Source organism: Odocoileus virginianus, unplaced genomic scaffold, assembly GCF_023699985.2.
Source record: "Odocoileus virginianus isolate 20LAN1187 ecotype Illinois unplaced genomic scaffold, Ovbor_1.2 Unplaced_Contig_7, whole genome shotgun sequence".
Lineage (NCBI taxonomy): Eukaryota > Metazoa > Chordata > Mammalia > Artiodactyla > Cervidae > Odocoileus > Odocoileus virginianus.
This window is the reverse complement of record NW_027224324.1, coordinates 2972076-2989073: the sequence shown is the minus strand read 5'-3', so window position 1 is coordinate 2989073 and position 16998 is coordinate 2972076. Positions and strand designations below refer to the sequence as shown.

The 16998-nt window shown below is 39.0% G+C and overlaps 1 protein-coding gene across 2 annotated transcripts in view; it reads right to left on the bottom strand.

Moving 5' to 3' along the window:
* LOC110121535 (rho GTPase-activating protein 20-like) overlaps positions 1–15570 on the bottom strand; it is a 45340-nt gene extending 29770 nt beyond the window's left edge. Inside the window, exons 1-5 of one of the 2 annotated variants that reach the window (XM_070463844.1) lie at positions 15449–15570; positions 14341–14507; positions 7281–7429; positions 3288–3372; positions 519–596 (exon numbers count right to left, since the gene is read on the bottom strand). In XM_070463844.1, coding sequence (XP_070319945.1) covers positions 519–596; positions 3288–3372; positions 7281–7384 — 267 coding nt within the window. In that variant the 5' untranslated portion in view covers positions 7385–7429; positions 14341–14507; positions 15449–15570. The remainder of the gene's footprint in view (positions 1–518; positions 597–3287; positions 3373–7280; positions 7430–14340; positions 14508–15448) is intronic. The other variant, XM_070463845.1, reaches the window with a different exon arrangement.
* Positions 15571–16998: the final 1428 nt, after the last annotated feature.

Genomic DNA, 16998 nt, shown 5'->3' with positions numbered 1-16998 from the left:
ATAAAAATGCATGTTTTCATTAAAACTGTAAAATTATAGCCCGATTTCATTATGCTATGACTTCACACAAAATTGAAAATGGGAATACACAAATAACACATCTGTATAGATTATTAAGGGGCTTCCTTGGTGGCTCAGAAAGTAAAGAATCCACCTACAATGTGGTAGACCCAGGTTTGATCCCTGGGTTGGGAAGATCCCAAAAGAAGGGAATGGCAGCCCACTCCAGTATTCTTGCCTGGAGAATTCAATAGACAGAGGAGCCTGGTAGGGCTGCAGTCCATGGGCTCTCAAAGAGTCGGACACGACTAAGTGACCAGCACACACATAGGTTATTAATACAGTTTGGCTGCCTTCAATTTCTACATTTAATGAGACAAAATGTGACTTACTTATCTGAAATAATCAGCTGTCTTATGGTAGATACATTATACACACACACAGACACACACATACACATACAAATCTCAAAAATCAAACTTGGTTTTTTAACTAAAGATAACTTGCTGGTAACTTACAGTTATTCCTAGCTTTGAAAGTGACATGTTGATAACATCATTCACTGTGTCTGAGTTTGTCACTGTTACAGTAACAGACTGCAACAAAGAAGGGAGAAAAGCTGCTGTAAATTAAACATTTTTAAACAAGTGAGTAAATAATTATTGTTAAAGTATTATCTATATTCTAAAGGCAAAGCTTATAATTCAGGTAAAGACAACGTAAAATGCTTGTATATAGAATATAAGCCCCTAATTATAATCTATTTCCATTCCTTTATATAACATGAAGCTAGTAGAAAGCATTCCAGTAAAACATATTTCTGTTAAAGGATTTGAGGCACACAAAATATGAGAGCTTAAGCAAGAAATAGACTGAGAATTCCACAAGGGCACATAGGCTGACCCTCAGCACCTTAAGGCTGTTTCCATAATGGAGGAAAAATAGTTTAAAAAAAAAGTACCATCTCAGTGTTCCTGAGTTGTGGTTTTATAATATGAATTTATTTCTTTGCCGTTACATAGTCAGTTTTAGCAAAATTAGAATGAGAACTGGTTATTAAAGATGTTTTTAAAAACAAAACTACTATTCAGTGATTTCTTTCTGTCAGGTATCATGATTACTAAGATTTTCATGATTGAAATCTAATGAATCAATTAAATAAACTACTATTCAATGATTTCTGTCAGGTGTCATGATTACTAAGATTTTCATGATTGAAATCTAATGAATCAATTCAATAAAACCAATGAATCTAGGAAATGAGATTGAAAATTTTTAAAATTTAAGTTCCTTTCTAAACTCTGTCAATGAACAGGGTGTTTATAATAGCTCTTGGCCACACAACACATTAAGAAATTCTCCATAAAAATAGGAAGACAAGTTATAGAAAATTAATATAAGATAATAATGACTAAAATTTCTCAAACTTGGTGAAAGACATAAATGTATAAATTCAGGAAGTTCACACCATACCAAACAGGTAGGTTAAAAGAAAACCATGCTTTGACACTTCATAGCCACACAGCTAAAAACCAAAAATAAAGAGAAGATCTTGAGAGCAGGTGAAGAAAAATGACAAGTCACATACAGAGGGCTGATGTTTGAGTGAGCACAGAGTACTCATCAGAAAACATAGAGACTGAAAGTGAAGCATCTTTAGAGTGTTGAAAGGAAAACATTTGCAAACAAAATTCTATATCCAGCAAAAATACCCTTCAGGAGTGAAGGTGAAATAAGGACATTTCAGGTGAAAGGAACTAAGAAAATCTGTTGGTACCAGATATATACAAGAAAAGTTAAGGAAAGTTCTCCAGGGTGAACTGACGTACTAGAAGGAAACTTGAATCTTCAGGAATGAAGAACATTAGAAATATTCATTTTGTGTAAGTTATACGTAAATAAAGTTGATTTTTAAAAATTTCTAGGTGAAAACTTCTGAATGTAACCCATTGTCACAAATTAATGTAGGCGGAGATGAAAGTGTGCTTTGCAGCCGGAGAACCCTCTAGTTGAATCTCTTGCCAGCATTGCATTTATCTGGTGCTCAGGAACAGATGGGGATTTTGCCTGGCTTTGCTCTTGGCCAGGAAATAACTGTCTTAAATGACTTCCTTTTTCTACCTTCAAATACTGTTTTATGTCATCTAGAGTTACTGTAAACTACAGTAGAACAAAGTATTGTAAAAAAAAATCCAGGATATCTTTTCATCACAAATGTCTAGGCTACTGCACTACACTTTCAGAAATCAAATTACATGCAAATAACTGGGGCTAATGGTATGATCCCCCCTCCCCCACCAGGTTGCATAAGCAAAATAAGGTAGAGATATGCTGATCCTTTCTAAGTTTCATCCCTTTTGGCTCAGTTCTATCCAGACATTCCTCAGAATGAAAGACCTTTCAAAAGTCTTCTGCATTTAGCATTACGTTCCTCTTAATCCTGTGCTGGAAAGGGGCATTATTGAGATCAGCTGACAAAACGGAAAAGTAAATGGTTGATTAAAGTATTACACGTATGGTAATTTACTAAAGGTCATAGCTGTGTGATGGTTATATATGAGAGAACATCCTTATTCTTAGGACATACCTAATTATTTAAGGAGAAAGGGCATGGTGTACGTATGACCCTCAAAAATAGCTACACACACACACACACACACACACACAAATATATATATAGAGAGAGAAAGAGAGGAGACAAATGATCAAACAAATGGAACAAAATGTTCATAAACAGGTGAATCTAGGTAAATGGTATATGGTGTGTTCTTTGTACTATTTTTGTAACTTTTCTGTAAGTTTACAATTATTCCAAATAAAAACATCACAGGGGAAAAAAAAACAGTGGAAGCATTCCAAACCGCAATGTATGCAAGTAGCAGCCATTAAAAAATAAAAAAAGTTTATTTCCAATAGGAAATAACTGCTTGTGAAAATCATTATGTTACAGTGATCCACTATAATTGTTATTAAAAGATCCAGAGAAATATTATGTACACTTGACAGGCAATATTTTTTTTTCCTGTGCTTAAGCACTGTAACTACTGTGCATCCCTCTGCATCATATTGTGTAGGATTCACTTTTTATATATGCAAAAACACTCATCTTTTTACGGGAAAATATGTTATAGTCCTTTCTAAATTACTTCCCCTCTCTCTTTCTCCTCTCTTTTGTTCTCCCTCCTACCCACCCCATCTCTCTCTCTATCTCTTCTGTATATTTCTATCAGTTTCATTTTGCTAAGTTGCGAACTTGGAAATTAATTTTTGATCTTAAAAATACTTACACAGGCACCGTTTTTGATGTCCTCAGTGAAGATTTTGAGGGGAATGCTTTTTGGCTGATCCTTCTCTTCGTCTAGATTGACGTACCTAATAAAATTCAATAATAACCCAGAATAGGGTAGACGAATTAGCTTTAGCTATTAGCTTATTTTCAAATCAATCCATGTTGCTAATATTTTAAATACTGTTATTTTCTTAAAAATTTTTATTTAAATTGGCTGCACTGGGTCTCAGTTGTGGCACACAGGATCTTTACCTGTGGCATGCAGACTCCTAGTTGTGGCGTGTGGGATCTGTCTAGTTCCCTGACCAGGTATTGAACCCAGGCGCCTGCACTGGACCCCCAGAGAAGTCCCTTATTTGTTATTATTCTTTTTTTAATGTCTATTTTTTATTTTGCTTTATTTTGATGTTTAAATTTTTGGCTGGGCTGGGTCTTTGTTGCTGTGGAGGCCCCTCTCCAGCTGTGGCCAGTGGGGGCCATGCTCTAGCTGCAGTTCACGAGCGTCTCCTTGCAGTGGCTGCTGTTGTTGTGGGCACGCGGGCTTCAGCAGCTGCGGTTCGGTTCCTGGGCTCTGGAGCATAGGCCCAGTAAATTGTGGTGCACAGGCTTAGCTGCTCCATGGCATGTAGGATCCTCCTGGATCAGGGATCAAACCTGTGTCTCCTGCATTGGCAAGCAGATTCTTTACCACTGAGCCGTCAGGGAAGCCCTTGTCATTATTCTTAAAAGTGTGGAGAGATAAACTGAGTAAAATCAAATTAGTGATTGGAAGAAGATATGCAAAAATATTTTCAGGAAAATAAGATATGACCCAGAAAGTAACAGGTCGCCTTTGTCATGTGAGATTTGGGCAGCAGATCCAATCAATCCTCAAAGTTTTCCTGTCTAGATTGGAGGGCCCGGGGCCTTCCTGGGTTCAAGGACAGGAAGTAGCATGTGCTTTGAGACTCTTTCATTAGAATAAGTAATCTACACTTATGGAAATTTAGCATATGTTTTGAGAATAATGTTAGTTCCAACCATTAGGATGGAGAGAAGGGAAAGATGACAGTGACAGAGAACTCCTTAAAACCAAGCAGAGCATACATGTATATGAGAGAACATTCTTTGCAGTAGCAATCAGGATAAATCTGAACAAGAAGTTATTTGAGGGCAGTCTAACGGTTCCTACAAAGGAGAAGGACAAAGTTTGGGGGCACTGCCTTGAAGAGATTTGCATTCTTCTATCATGGGTTAAACATTTGAAATATGTATACTGCTGTCAAAATACCTTTGAAGAAAGGACTGCCATTTTTCCTTTCGTTCAGAGGAACTACGATATTAAAAAAATGGAAGAAAAATTACATAAAATATATTTTTAAATTACAAATATTTTTAATATCTGTATTAAATATTTAATATATTTTAAAATTATAAAATTACATAAAATACTAATATATTAAGACTGGTACTAACATATTAAGTGCTACTCCAGATTAAAAAAAATAGCACTAGCCAGTTGTTAACTAATGTGTATGCATGTGTAAGTTGTACCTTCTTCATAATTAGGCTCTTGATATGGAGTCTCTCTTTTTTAAACCATATTACAGTGATGAGAAGTAGATGTTAAACTTGACTAGAAGATGGTTTGAAATCTAAACACTTAACTGCATGTGTGATGCAAGCTGTGTAATCATGGGCAAGTCACTAAACCACTCCGAACCTCAGTTTCCAGAACAGGAAAAGGATTAACTATACCTGAGTGTTCTTGTAGGTGGAAGTGCTATTTAGCTATAAAGAACATTATTATTCAGATTAAATCTTACTTAGGAATTGGCATTTGGATGGAACTGTCTTATCTCAGAAACAGGAGTATCCTTTTAGGAAAAAACCCTACAATATTTTATTCCTTTATGTGTGTACCATATAATAAATTGTAATATATGAAATTAGTTCCTAGAAAATGTATTCATTACTATGATCCTCTGATGAAGATCAATCTACTGTTAAATTATTAAAGATAAGCATTTTCTCTGCTAAAGTTTGTGTAGCATTTAATGTCCAGAGCTGAAAATGTTTTAGGCTCATTCATACACAGACTTATCACTAACTTTTATTTATTGTGGTAAATTATGCATAACATAAAACTGACCGTTAGTGATCATCTGTACATTAACAGTATTGTGCAACCATCACCACTACCTAGTTCTGGAATATTTTCATTACCCAACGGCAAACCCTGTGTGCATTAAGGAGTCACACCCCAGTCCCCTCCATTCTCAGCCCCATACCAGATTTGGTTTATACATTCACTAGTTGATAGACACTTAGGCTATTTCCACTTTTTTTTTTTTTGGCTATGATAGATAAAGCAGCTATAAGCATTTGTGTTTAAATTTTTTGTGTGGATGTAAGTTTTCATTTCTCTTGGATATATGCCCGGAATATGTATGTTCTCCTATGGCTGCCATATTTTATATTCCTACCAAAACACTGCTCCTACCCCCCATCCCCATTTCAAGAACTGTTTTCACCAGGAAGTAGAATGCACTCTTAGCTCCCCAACCTGCATATGTACACAAACACAGCTTCTAATTACTCATGGCAATCTGCAGAAGGGTAAAATAGCAAATGGCAAAAGCACTAGGTGCCAGGCATTGTTATGAATGCCATGTATGTTCTTACACAGCTTTTAAACCTAAATAACATGTGTAAACCTGACTGCCGCCTTTCTAGACTCACTAGGAAAAAAGTTTCTGGGACACTCCCTTATCAGAAACTGCACATTCCCAAATGAAACTGCTTCCTTTCACTTACAAAATGGAAAAGATGTTTAAGCAATAGGAACTGGATCTTTAGAGAAATAAGTCATGGGAAGGAGACATGTAGAGAATGATACAAATACATATTTCTTCCCCAAAAGCTTTCAAAGTTTTCATTACGTCAACAGCTGCATTCTAGAATTTAGTAAATTTACCACTTGGCAACATTTTAGTTGTCTTATCTCTGTGATGATAGGAGAGATTTTGGTGGAGTGGGGTGAGGAGGACAAGAAAGTGTGTCAAGTGCGTGTGATGAATGCCCAGTGTGCTTAAAAGACTGAGATTTGGGGTATGGTTGTTCCAAATGGCAGTTGTAAATGTTTCATGACACTTGCGAACCGGGGACTGTCAACTTGGGATATCCACATTTTCCATCCCCACTCCAGTCTAAGAATGTTATTGGAAAACTGACCTATATGTATTCCATGGAATCATACCTTTGTTTTTATTGTCACCCTTCTACGCACACCAAATAAGATTATATGTACATAGCAATTCAGGCAGCCTAGTATTTTGTGACACAATCAATGTTACGTGTATAATTAAGTCCCATTTTAAAGGGAATTAATTTGGGAGTATAAAGTCAGTTTTTCAAATGTAATTGTACTTTTTCAAGAAAGATAATCAGGATTGAGGGCAGGATATTGGTGAGGGGTCCTAGAGTCTTGCTCTCATGATCCTCCTTCCTCATACAAGGATACCATGAACACATGAGGATCTGGCTTCCCAAGTAGCTCAGATAGCCCATCTGAAAAACCACTGATCAAAACCAAAGGAAATTACTCCAGTCGTTTCCACTGTTTACTATCCGTATACGTGCATTTGCACATAGAAACCTTTTCTGGGGGAGAAGTACAAGGCATATGTGTCATGTGTTGTTGTTTAAGTCACTCAGTCGTGTCTGACTTTTTGCAACCGCATGGACTGTAGCCCGCCAGGCTTCTCTGTCCACGGGATTTCCCAGGCAGAATACTGGAGTGGGTTGCCATTTCCACCTCCAGGGGATCTTCCTGACCCAGGGATTGAACCGGCGTCTCCTGCAAGTCTCCTACATTGCAGGCAGATTCTTTACCAGGGACGCCCATATGTGTCATTATGGTCAGTCAAGAAGTGAGTCACTGGCTCAATATACAATCAGATTAAAATGTTCTTTTTAACCCACGTAGATACAGGACACCAAGCGGTCTCACCTGAAGGTGGCCGCAAAGTTCACCATGGGCCAGCCCAGGACAAAGCGCCTCCTGGCACTGATGCTGGCTTCACCAGCCTTGTCTGTACAGTTGGCAGTCCACATTGTGCTCAGGATATTTTATCTTTTATCTTTAAGTTCTTTTTATACCTGGAAAGAACCAAATAACGCCTCTGTTAGTTTGTTTCTTAAACATAATGAGAGCAGCTGTGTTCATGCTAAGATGGTGCTTCTTACTACTGGAGGGCCAAGCATGCCTCCTTCATCTCTATTTCTCTCTGTGGACAGCATGGCTAGGCACTTGATAGACCTTTTCAAAAATGCATGTTGAGTGGAGGCTGGTCCAGAAAGTCCCTGAAAATACTTCCTTAATCGTGGGAATAGACATTTTCTGACTATTAAGTAATAAGTATAGACCATCCTTTTTAGTTTAGAGCTTTTTTAGAGAACCCTTAACTTACTTATCAGTCTCATATTTATTATTATATATATTAAAAAATAAATCTTATATAAATGTAAATATTTAGCATTTTATAATTATAATATAAATGTACAAAATATATAAATATTTTTGTAGTTATTATAATTATTCATTCATGCCTTGCATATGTCAAAAGGTATTGAGAGGCTGAACCAAAACACATGCATGATATATGGTTTATAAAAAGTTACAGAACTTTTTCCTTAACAGAGACAAAAAAAAAAAAAAAAAGCTAGATTAGAGAGATTTAAAATACATTTTCAACTTTAATTTTTTAAAAAAGATTTTTTTATTATCTAGCATAGGTTATTTTAAATTTTCTTTCCTAAAATTTTGTTCATAACATTTCCCCTTATAGCTAAAAACTGAAAAATTGTTAGCATACAAACTGAACCCCAACTTAAAACTCAGTCAGTCAGTCAACCTCAGACCAGTGGCCAGGATGTCTTGTGTGTAGATGACAGACATCTTTCCCATTTACCTCTGGGGAGTCAGAAGGTCACCAGTGAAATTGCTCTCTGACAGTTTCTGCTGATTCTCTGTTGACTTCTAGCATGGAAACCACCATATCTCTTGGTTAATTCCCAAGTTTAACTCTTGGCGGGCCTGAGATTTAGATAGCTACAACCCCTATGAAAGACACCTAGGTAACTTGGGCACACAGTTCTGGAGCTTTCTACAATTCAGAACCACATGTAGACACACTAAATGTAGAATGAGATCTGAAATACTTCATGTGCAGAAATGCCTTTGATTCCTCTGGTTCAGGGAACAGTTAAAGCTCTAACTCTTCAGTGGGATTTATGAAATGAAAATAATTTTGTAAGAAGCCTGCTTGAAGGATAACCTTGATTCAGTGGGCACTATGAATATAAATGTGATGGAGACCTGCTTTGTGATACAAGTTGGGTTTTTTCTACATTCAGTTTCAACATTTTTACCCTATGCCTGTGTATTTGAGGATTTAATGAAACATAATTATCAGATAAAATTATTTTTCTATATAGTAACTCTAAAAGCATTTTCAAATTAAAAGTTTATGCCCAGTGGGAAAGAGGGCTTTCCTGACAGGTGGTAAAGAATCTGCCTGCAATACAGGACACTCCCGTTTGATTCCTGGGTTGGGAAGATCGCCTGGAGAAGGGAAAAGCTACCCTCCATTATTCTGGCCTGAAGAATTCCATGGAATGTATACTCCATGGGGTCACAAAGAGTTGGACATGACTTTCACTTAATGGGAAAGATAGATGCCTATCTGCTGGATTTTATTTTTTCTGATGTAAATGTCTAGTATATTGACACCCAAGGTACTGTGTGGAAACTTCCAAATCCACTGACCTGGGAAAAGGCATTTCAATAATTCTCTTCTTAGTGAAATGAAGTGCCAGGATTATTCACTCCCTTTAAACCAAACCAAGGAGTTATCCAAAGGCCCAGAGCATGGTTTCTATTCTCCAGTAACACTGAATACTTAACATATAGTGAACACTGTTCTAAGTATTTTATGAACATTTTTTTTCATTTAATTGTCAACTACACCAGGTAGTCTTTAGTAGCTCCTTTTTATAGGTGAGGAAACTCACATAGAGGTTCAGTAAATTGCCCAAAGCAACAGAAGCAGGGTTTGAACTCAGACAACCTAACTCACGAAGCTAAATCATGAGCCTGTGCTCCTACCCACTTGGCCTCCATGCGTGTTGACCTCAACTTCCCTGAGGTGCCCTTCTCCTCTTTCCTATCTTCAGCCTCAACACTTCTCCAGGAACCACCAGGCTTTCTGACGGAATTGTTTAATTTGCAGACTGACATGATAAATTTCATGACATTATACCAACAAAGCTAGATGCCAGCTTGGAAATGTTTAAAACAACAAAACTGTATAGTCCAGTGGATTTTCCTAGGGTCTCATTGTATTTCTTCACACGTAGTCACGACTTAATGAGATTTTCTCGTAAGTTAGAACAAATCTAATGTAAACTGACCAAAGGATGAGAAGGAAGAGGACTACATTTTAAATTTCTACTGTGTGTCCCTTACTACGGACTCCCACACCCCTCTCCTTTCCTCTTTGTTGTTGTTTTTCAGTTGCTAAGTCATGTCAGACTCTTTGCAACCCCATGGACTGCAGAACGCCGGGCTCCCCTGACCTTCACTATCTCCGGGAGTTTGCTCAGATTCATGTCCATTCAGACAATGAGGCTATATAACCATCTCTAACTCTGCTGCCCACTTCTCCTCCTGCCCTCAATCGTTCTCTGCATCAGGGTCATTTCCAGTGAGTTTACTCTTCACATCAGGTGGCCAAAGAATTGGAGCTTCAGCTTCAGCATCAGTCCTTCCAATGAATATTCCAGGATTGATTTCCTTTTGGATTGACTTGTTTGATCTCTTTGCTCAAGAGTCTTCTTCAGCACCACAATTCAAAAGCATCAGTTCTTGGTGCTCAGCCTTCTTTATGGTCCAACTCTCACATCCATACATGACTACTGGAAAAACCATAGCTTTGACTGTATGGACCTTTGTTGGCAGAGTAATGTCTCTGCTTTTTAATATGCTGTCTAGGTTTGTCATAGCTTTTCTTCCAAAGAGCAAGCATCTTTTAATTTCATGGCTGCAGTCACTGTCTGCAGTGATTTGGGAGCCCACATCTCTCACTACTTCCACTTTTCCCCCATCTGTTTGCCATGAAGGGATGGGACCAGATGCCATGATACTAGTTCTTTGAATGTTGAGTTTTAAGCTAACTTTTTCATTCTCTTCTTTCACTCTCATCATGAGGCTCTTTAGTTCCTCTTTGCTTTCTGCCATTAGAGTGGCATCATCTGCATATCAAGAGGTTGTTGCTGTTTCTCCCGGCAATCTTGATTTCAGCTTATGATTCATCTAGTCTGGCATTTTGCATGATGTGCTCTGCATATAAGTTAAATAAGCAGGGTGACAATATACAGCTTTGTCATACTCCTTTACCCAATTTTGAATCTGTCATTCCATATCTGGTTCTAACTGTTTCTTCTTGACTTGCGTACAGGTTTCTCAGGAGGTAGGTAAGGTGGTCTGGTATTCCCATGTCTTGAAGAACTCTCCATAGTTTTTTGTGATCCACACAGTCTTCATTGACTACATTAGCATAGTCAATGAAGCAGAAGTAGATGTCTTTCTGGAATTCCCTTGCTTTATGAGCCAACAAATGTTGGAAATTTGATCTCTGGTTCTTCTGCCTTTTCTAAACTGAGATTGTTTATTTGGAAATTCTAGGTTCACATACTGATGAAGCCTAGCTTTAAGAATTGTGAGTCTAACCTTACTAACATGTGAAATGAGAGCAATTGTATGGTAGTTTGAATATTCTTTGACATTGCCCTTCTTTGGAATTGGAATGAAAACTGACCTTTGCCAGTCCCGTGGCCACTGCTGAGTTTTCCAGATTTGCTGGCATGATGAACACAGCACTTTAACAGCATTCTGTTTTCAGATTTTTAGATAGCTCAGCTGGAATCCCATCACCACCACTAGCTTTGTTTGTAGTAATGCTTCCTAAGGCCCACTCAGCTTCATGCTCCAGAAAGTCTGGGTCTAGGTGAGTGACCACAACATCGTGGTTATCTGGGTCTTTAAAACCTTTTTTTATATAGTTCTTCTGTGTATTCTTGCCAACTCTTCTTAATATCTTCTGCTTCTGTTAGGTCCATAACATTTCTGTCCTTTATTGTGCCCATCTTTGCATGAAATGTTCCCTTGATATCTCCAATTTTCTTGAAGAGATTTGTTAGTCTTCCCCGTTTTATTGTTTTCCTCTGCCGCTTTACATGGTGCCTTGAAGAAGGCCTTCTTATCTCTCCTTGCTGTTCTCTGGAACTCTGCATTCAGTTGGGTATATCTTTCCCTTTCTCTCCTTGCCTTTCACTTCTCTTCTTTCTCAGCTATTTGTAAAGCCTCCTCAGACAGCCCCCTTGCCTTACTGCATGTGTTTTTCTCCAGAATAGTTTTCGTCAGAGCCTCATATACAGTCTTACGAACTTACGTCCAGAGTTCTTTAGGTGCTCTACTGAAATCAGACTGGTTATGTTCTTTACAGCTCAAGATGGAGAAGTTCTGTACAGTTAGCAGAAACAAGACATGGAGCAGACTGTGGCTCAGATCATGAGCTCCTGACTGCAAAATTCAGGCATGAAGCTGAGTATTGACCATTTGGCGATGTCCATGTGTAGAGTCTCTTCTTGTTTTGCTGGAAGAGGGTGTTTGCTATGACCAGTGCATTCTCTTGACAAAACTCTGTTCACCGTTGCCCTTCTTCCTTTCCTCTATCTCAGCCTTTATACTGGAGGGTAAGCCTGAATGGTTTGTGGAGTTTATGGGATTCTAGGCAGACTTCTATCCTAACACAAGACTGTTCCCTTAGATGCTTGGAAATAGAGATTGTGGTATATTGTGTAAGTATCTGCTTTTTCACTGATAAGTTAATAGTAATCATCTTTTGATCTAAATAACATTCATTTTTTATTGTTTCTGTATTCTGTAACAACTGAATGTGAGGATAGTGATGTCTAAAAATGGTGTTGGCTATGTCTAGTCCCTCCCTATTTGTTAATTCTTCATAGGCCTCTACTAGTATCAATACCTCAATATTTATAAAGTAGATCCTGTTATAAAAAGTAAAAGTATAATTTTATTTGAAAGGTAGCTTATTAGCATTCTAATGAATATCAAAATGATGTTGAAGAATTCATGAGATTACTTCTTGAGAACAGAAGTTCTAATGTTTGTAGTGTGGGAGAAAATGACCAAAAAAATCTCAAAATAATTTTCACTGAATATTAACATCCCACAACTGGAGAAATATAATTTCTTTGTGAAGAAGTAAATGTTTAAACCCCCCTTGTTATTACCCCGCCCTCTGTCTCTTTAGTCGCTCAGTCGTGTCCGACTCTTGCGACCCCATGGACTGTAGCCGGCCAGGCTCCTCTGTCCATGGGATTCTCCAGGCAATAACACTGGAGTGGGTTGCCATAGAAACTAAAATGTACTTATTCTGATCAAATACATAGGGAGAAGTCAGTAGATTACTTATTCCACTTGTGTTAGTTTCTACCGCACCAGCCTCAGGGTGAGTGAGTTTTCAGCGGAAGTCTGAAGGTGAGCGGAGGTCACAGGGAACCTCAGTGCTCGCACCTCTTCTTATGGCTAAGTGGCAAAACTCGGTGCTAAACTCAGGTTACTAATTTGAACAGATTGATTCAAGGCAGGATACAATATTCCATCTAAGAATGAGGCACGACAGGGAAGAAATATGTTTGTTATCACAGGAGGTGATTTCTTTTTAGTTGTTTCTTTCTGGGGAATAAAAAATTTTATTTTTGGATTTTAATAATGATCATGAGTATACCTAAATGTTACTGTGGGAATGATCTTCTAGGTCTTTTTCTAAAAATTGTGGTGAAGTCCTGTACAGGTACTCAGTACTGTAGTTACTGCAGTGGGGGAATGGTGCCCCCCCCCCCCCGCCCACCTGCTAAAGTCCTTAACCCAGTGAAGCCCTCAGTGCAAATATGGCTCTATTTGGAGATAGAGCTTTGGGGATGTCATGAAGGCTAATGAGGTCATAAAGGGTAAGACTCAAATCCAGTAGGATTGGTGGGCTTATTGGCACCAAGGAGATGCCTTGTGAGCACATAATGAGAAGACAGCCCTCTGCCAGGCAGGAGGAGAGCTCTCCCTGGAGCCTCACCATACTGGTGCCTGATCTTGCATTTCCAGCCTCCAGAACTATAAGAAAACACATTTCTTTTCTGAAGTCACCAAGTCTGTGGTCTTAGTCACATCTGTGTTGAGGGTTGAGCGGAAAGTGCACCCCGCTGGTTCTGTCTCCAACATATGTTCTGCACCTGTGTGGCTGAAGCTTTGGTTTTTACCGCCAGCCCCAGGGTGCAGTCCTTGACCTTTCACAGGACTGCTGCCTCCCTACTAGTCTCCCCGCTTCCACTCTTGCTTACTCCACCATCTGTCGTCTGCCAATAGCCAGAAAGCTTTGCTAAAAAGTATATGCAGATATGGTTACTGTCTTAGTTAAACACTTTTCAGCATAGCATTTTAACCCCTTACTGTGGCCTGAGGAGACCCTGTGTGCCTGGACCCCTGACTACAGTGTTATATCTAATGTCATGCCCCTCACTTTAGGCTCCAGTCACATTGGCCCTCCCAGAGTTACCCTCATCCACGGGGCCCAGCTGCACCCAGGCAAGCCTGCTGCTTCCTCAGCCTCGAAGGCTCAGCCGCCTAGTCTGGGATGGAGGCTGCTTCTCCATGCACAGGTCTAGTTTAGAGGCTGCCTTCTTGAGAGGTCCTGCCGGACAACCCCTTTCTAATATGGTCCTGCCTTCTTCATGATTCCTTTCATGATACTCATGATATCTGCCTTGTATCACAGGCGTTAGTCACAATCTCTCCTTCCCCCTCTTATTTCTTATTTTTTATCATCTGTCTATAAGCCACAGCCAAGAGAGGCCCTGTGTGTCATACTTTCTTAAAGGTTAGCAAAGGTGCCATTTAATGGTGATTAGGAAAGCATGTAATATATACGCACTTGGTATTAGATATAAGCAACAAATCACTAAATAAGGAGAGGTACCGCTTCTGCTTCTCTAGCCTCTTTTGAGTTCTACGGGGCTGTGGATCAGCAGGGTACCATTGACTCCCTCGGATGATGAAGTATTCTCGCTGTTGGTGTCCACCTCAACAGAAGGGCTTCTCCTGAAAAACATCAAACACCGCAGAACAGCTAGTCACTGGTCAGATATACGATGGGGTTTATGTTAAATGTCAAGGTTGACAACTCTAAAACTAAGCCCCAGTCTCCCAAACAGGGCTTCACAGCTCAGATCCAGGAATCAGCAAGCTATGGAAGCTACCGAGAGAATGAGGTCCCTCAGGGAGTTGATGTGGACAGACAACAGTTTCAAGGACAAAGCCCTTGGGTCTGTGGACTCTTAGAGGCAGGGAAATAGAGAAAGGAGCAGAGCTGGTCTTGGGACTGTTAGGAAGAGGAGAACGAGAAGGCCAAAGGTAGAGAGGATTACAGGAAGGCAAAAACAGACAATGGTTAAAAACCACACAAAATAGGATAATGTGTGGCCTATTATAGATGAAAAGATGTGGAGATTTGCCAAGAAGTAATTACAATTTGGTTTCATGTTAGCCTAAAATTTTAGATAACCGAGGATTCTGGAAAATTGACTTCAATCATATCTAAATCAATATTCAAATTTTGGGGAAATTCTCTAAGATGAGCTAAATAATACTGGAAACATCAAAAAAGTTTATAAATACTAGGCAGTGCCTAGTTATTACTTGATTGAGCTGTGACTAAGGTCTAACAGAACTGCCTGATCAAAAGAACTAAATTGTACTGAACATAAAGACTCTTTGATAAATAGAGCAGATATTTTCATAGATCTATAGAAAATTCTAGCCTTGAAGCCAAGAAAATTTCCCCCTACACCCTGCCCCACCATGAGAATATAAAGCTGCTCACTCATGTTCTGCAGTATGAATCTTAGAAACACCAGTAGCTTTTCATGAAACCTGTGCTGAAGTGAAAAATTAGTTCATATGTCTTAAAAGAAACAAAATAAAATTCGTTGTGTGACCACCAATTTGTTTTGATGATAAAAAATAGTATATTAAAGGATTACCTGATGTGGTGAAACCTTGAATGACAACCAAAAAGCTCAAAGTGCTTTTTGATTGCCCTGAAAATCCTTTTTTCTCCAATTCTCGGCACTGAAAGCTGAGTATGTCTACAGCACTTGGCAGAGTACTGTGAACAAACCCATGAGGCCTCAGGAGCAGTAGTCCAGGTTACTGGCCATTATGATGTCACCATTCTGAGGCTCGTGTCATGGCTGACAAGCTTACATATTTGTTCCCCTGACTTAGCTCTGTCTTTTGATTTTTTTGGAGAAGGGAATGGCAACCCACTCCAGTATTCTTGCCTGGAGAATCCCATGAATAGAGGAGCCTGGTGGGCTACAGGCTCCAGGTAGTCACAAAGAGTAGGACGCAATTGAGCAACTGATGCTTCGATTTTTTTTTAATTAATATTTTTATTTTGAAATAACTGCAGATTCACGTGCAGTTACAAGAAATAACACAAGAGTCTATAACCTTTTACCCAGTTTCCCGCGATGGTAGTATCTCTCTAAACTATAGCACAATATAGCACAATATAACTAGGATATTAACATTGAAACTGTCAAGATACAGCACATTTCCATCACCTCAATGATAGCCACCCAGACTCCCCTCCACTTCTGCCACCTCTTTAATCCCTGCAACCACTAATTTTTCTCCTTTTATCTTGCCATTTCAAGAAGGTTATATCAATGGGATCATACAGGATGTAACATTTTGGGATTTGCTCCAGTTTTGCTCCCTGCTCAGCATAATTGGAGATTCATCTAGACTTTTGCAGGCATTAATAGTTCATTTCTTTGTAACTCTTAGTAGCAGTCCATGAGAATGATGTATCCACAGTTTGTTTAACCATGTTGTGGAACACCTGTGCTGTCTTCAGTTTTGGGCTGTTACAAATAAAGCTGCAGGAAACATTTGTGTACACTTTTTTTTGGTGTCAATGTAAGTATCCATTTCTCTAGGTTAAAGGCCTAGGAGTGTAAATGCCCGACTGTATGGTAGTTGTAGGTCTTCCCTGATGACTCAGGGGTAAAGAATCTGTCTGCAAATACAGGAGATGAGGGATTGATTCTTGGGTGAGCAAGATCCTCTGGAGAAGGACAAGGCAACCCACTCCACTGTTCTTCCCTGGAGAATCCCAAGGACAGAGGAGCCTGGTGGTCTACAGTCTACGAGGACACAAAGAGTTGGACCGATTTCGCAAACAACAGCAGCAATGGTATCTTTTGTTTTTAAAGAAAATGCCAAATTGTTTTCCAGAGTGGCTGTACCATTTCGTGTTCTCCCCAGCACTGTATGAGTGATTCAGTTTCCACACATACGTGTTTGGTGGTGTCATTTTTAGGCATTCTGATAGCTGTGTAGTGCCATCTCATTGTGGATTTATTTTGCATTTCCCTAATAGTTAATGATGCTGAGCATGTTTGCATTGTGCTGATTTGCCTTCTGTGTGTCTTCTTCAGTGTTATGGAACCTATAGTCTTCTGCTAAAAGCATTTTATGTAAAGACGGTATTCTCTTTCCACTAGAAAATTGACCATTGTACAGT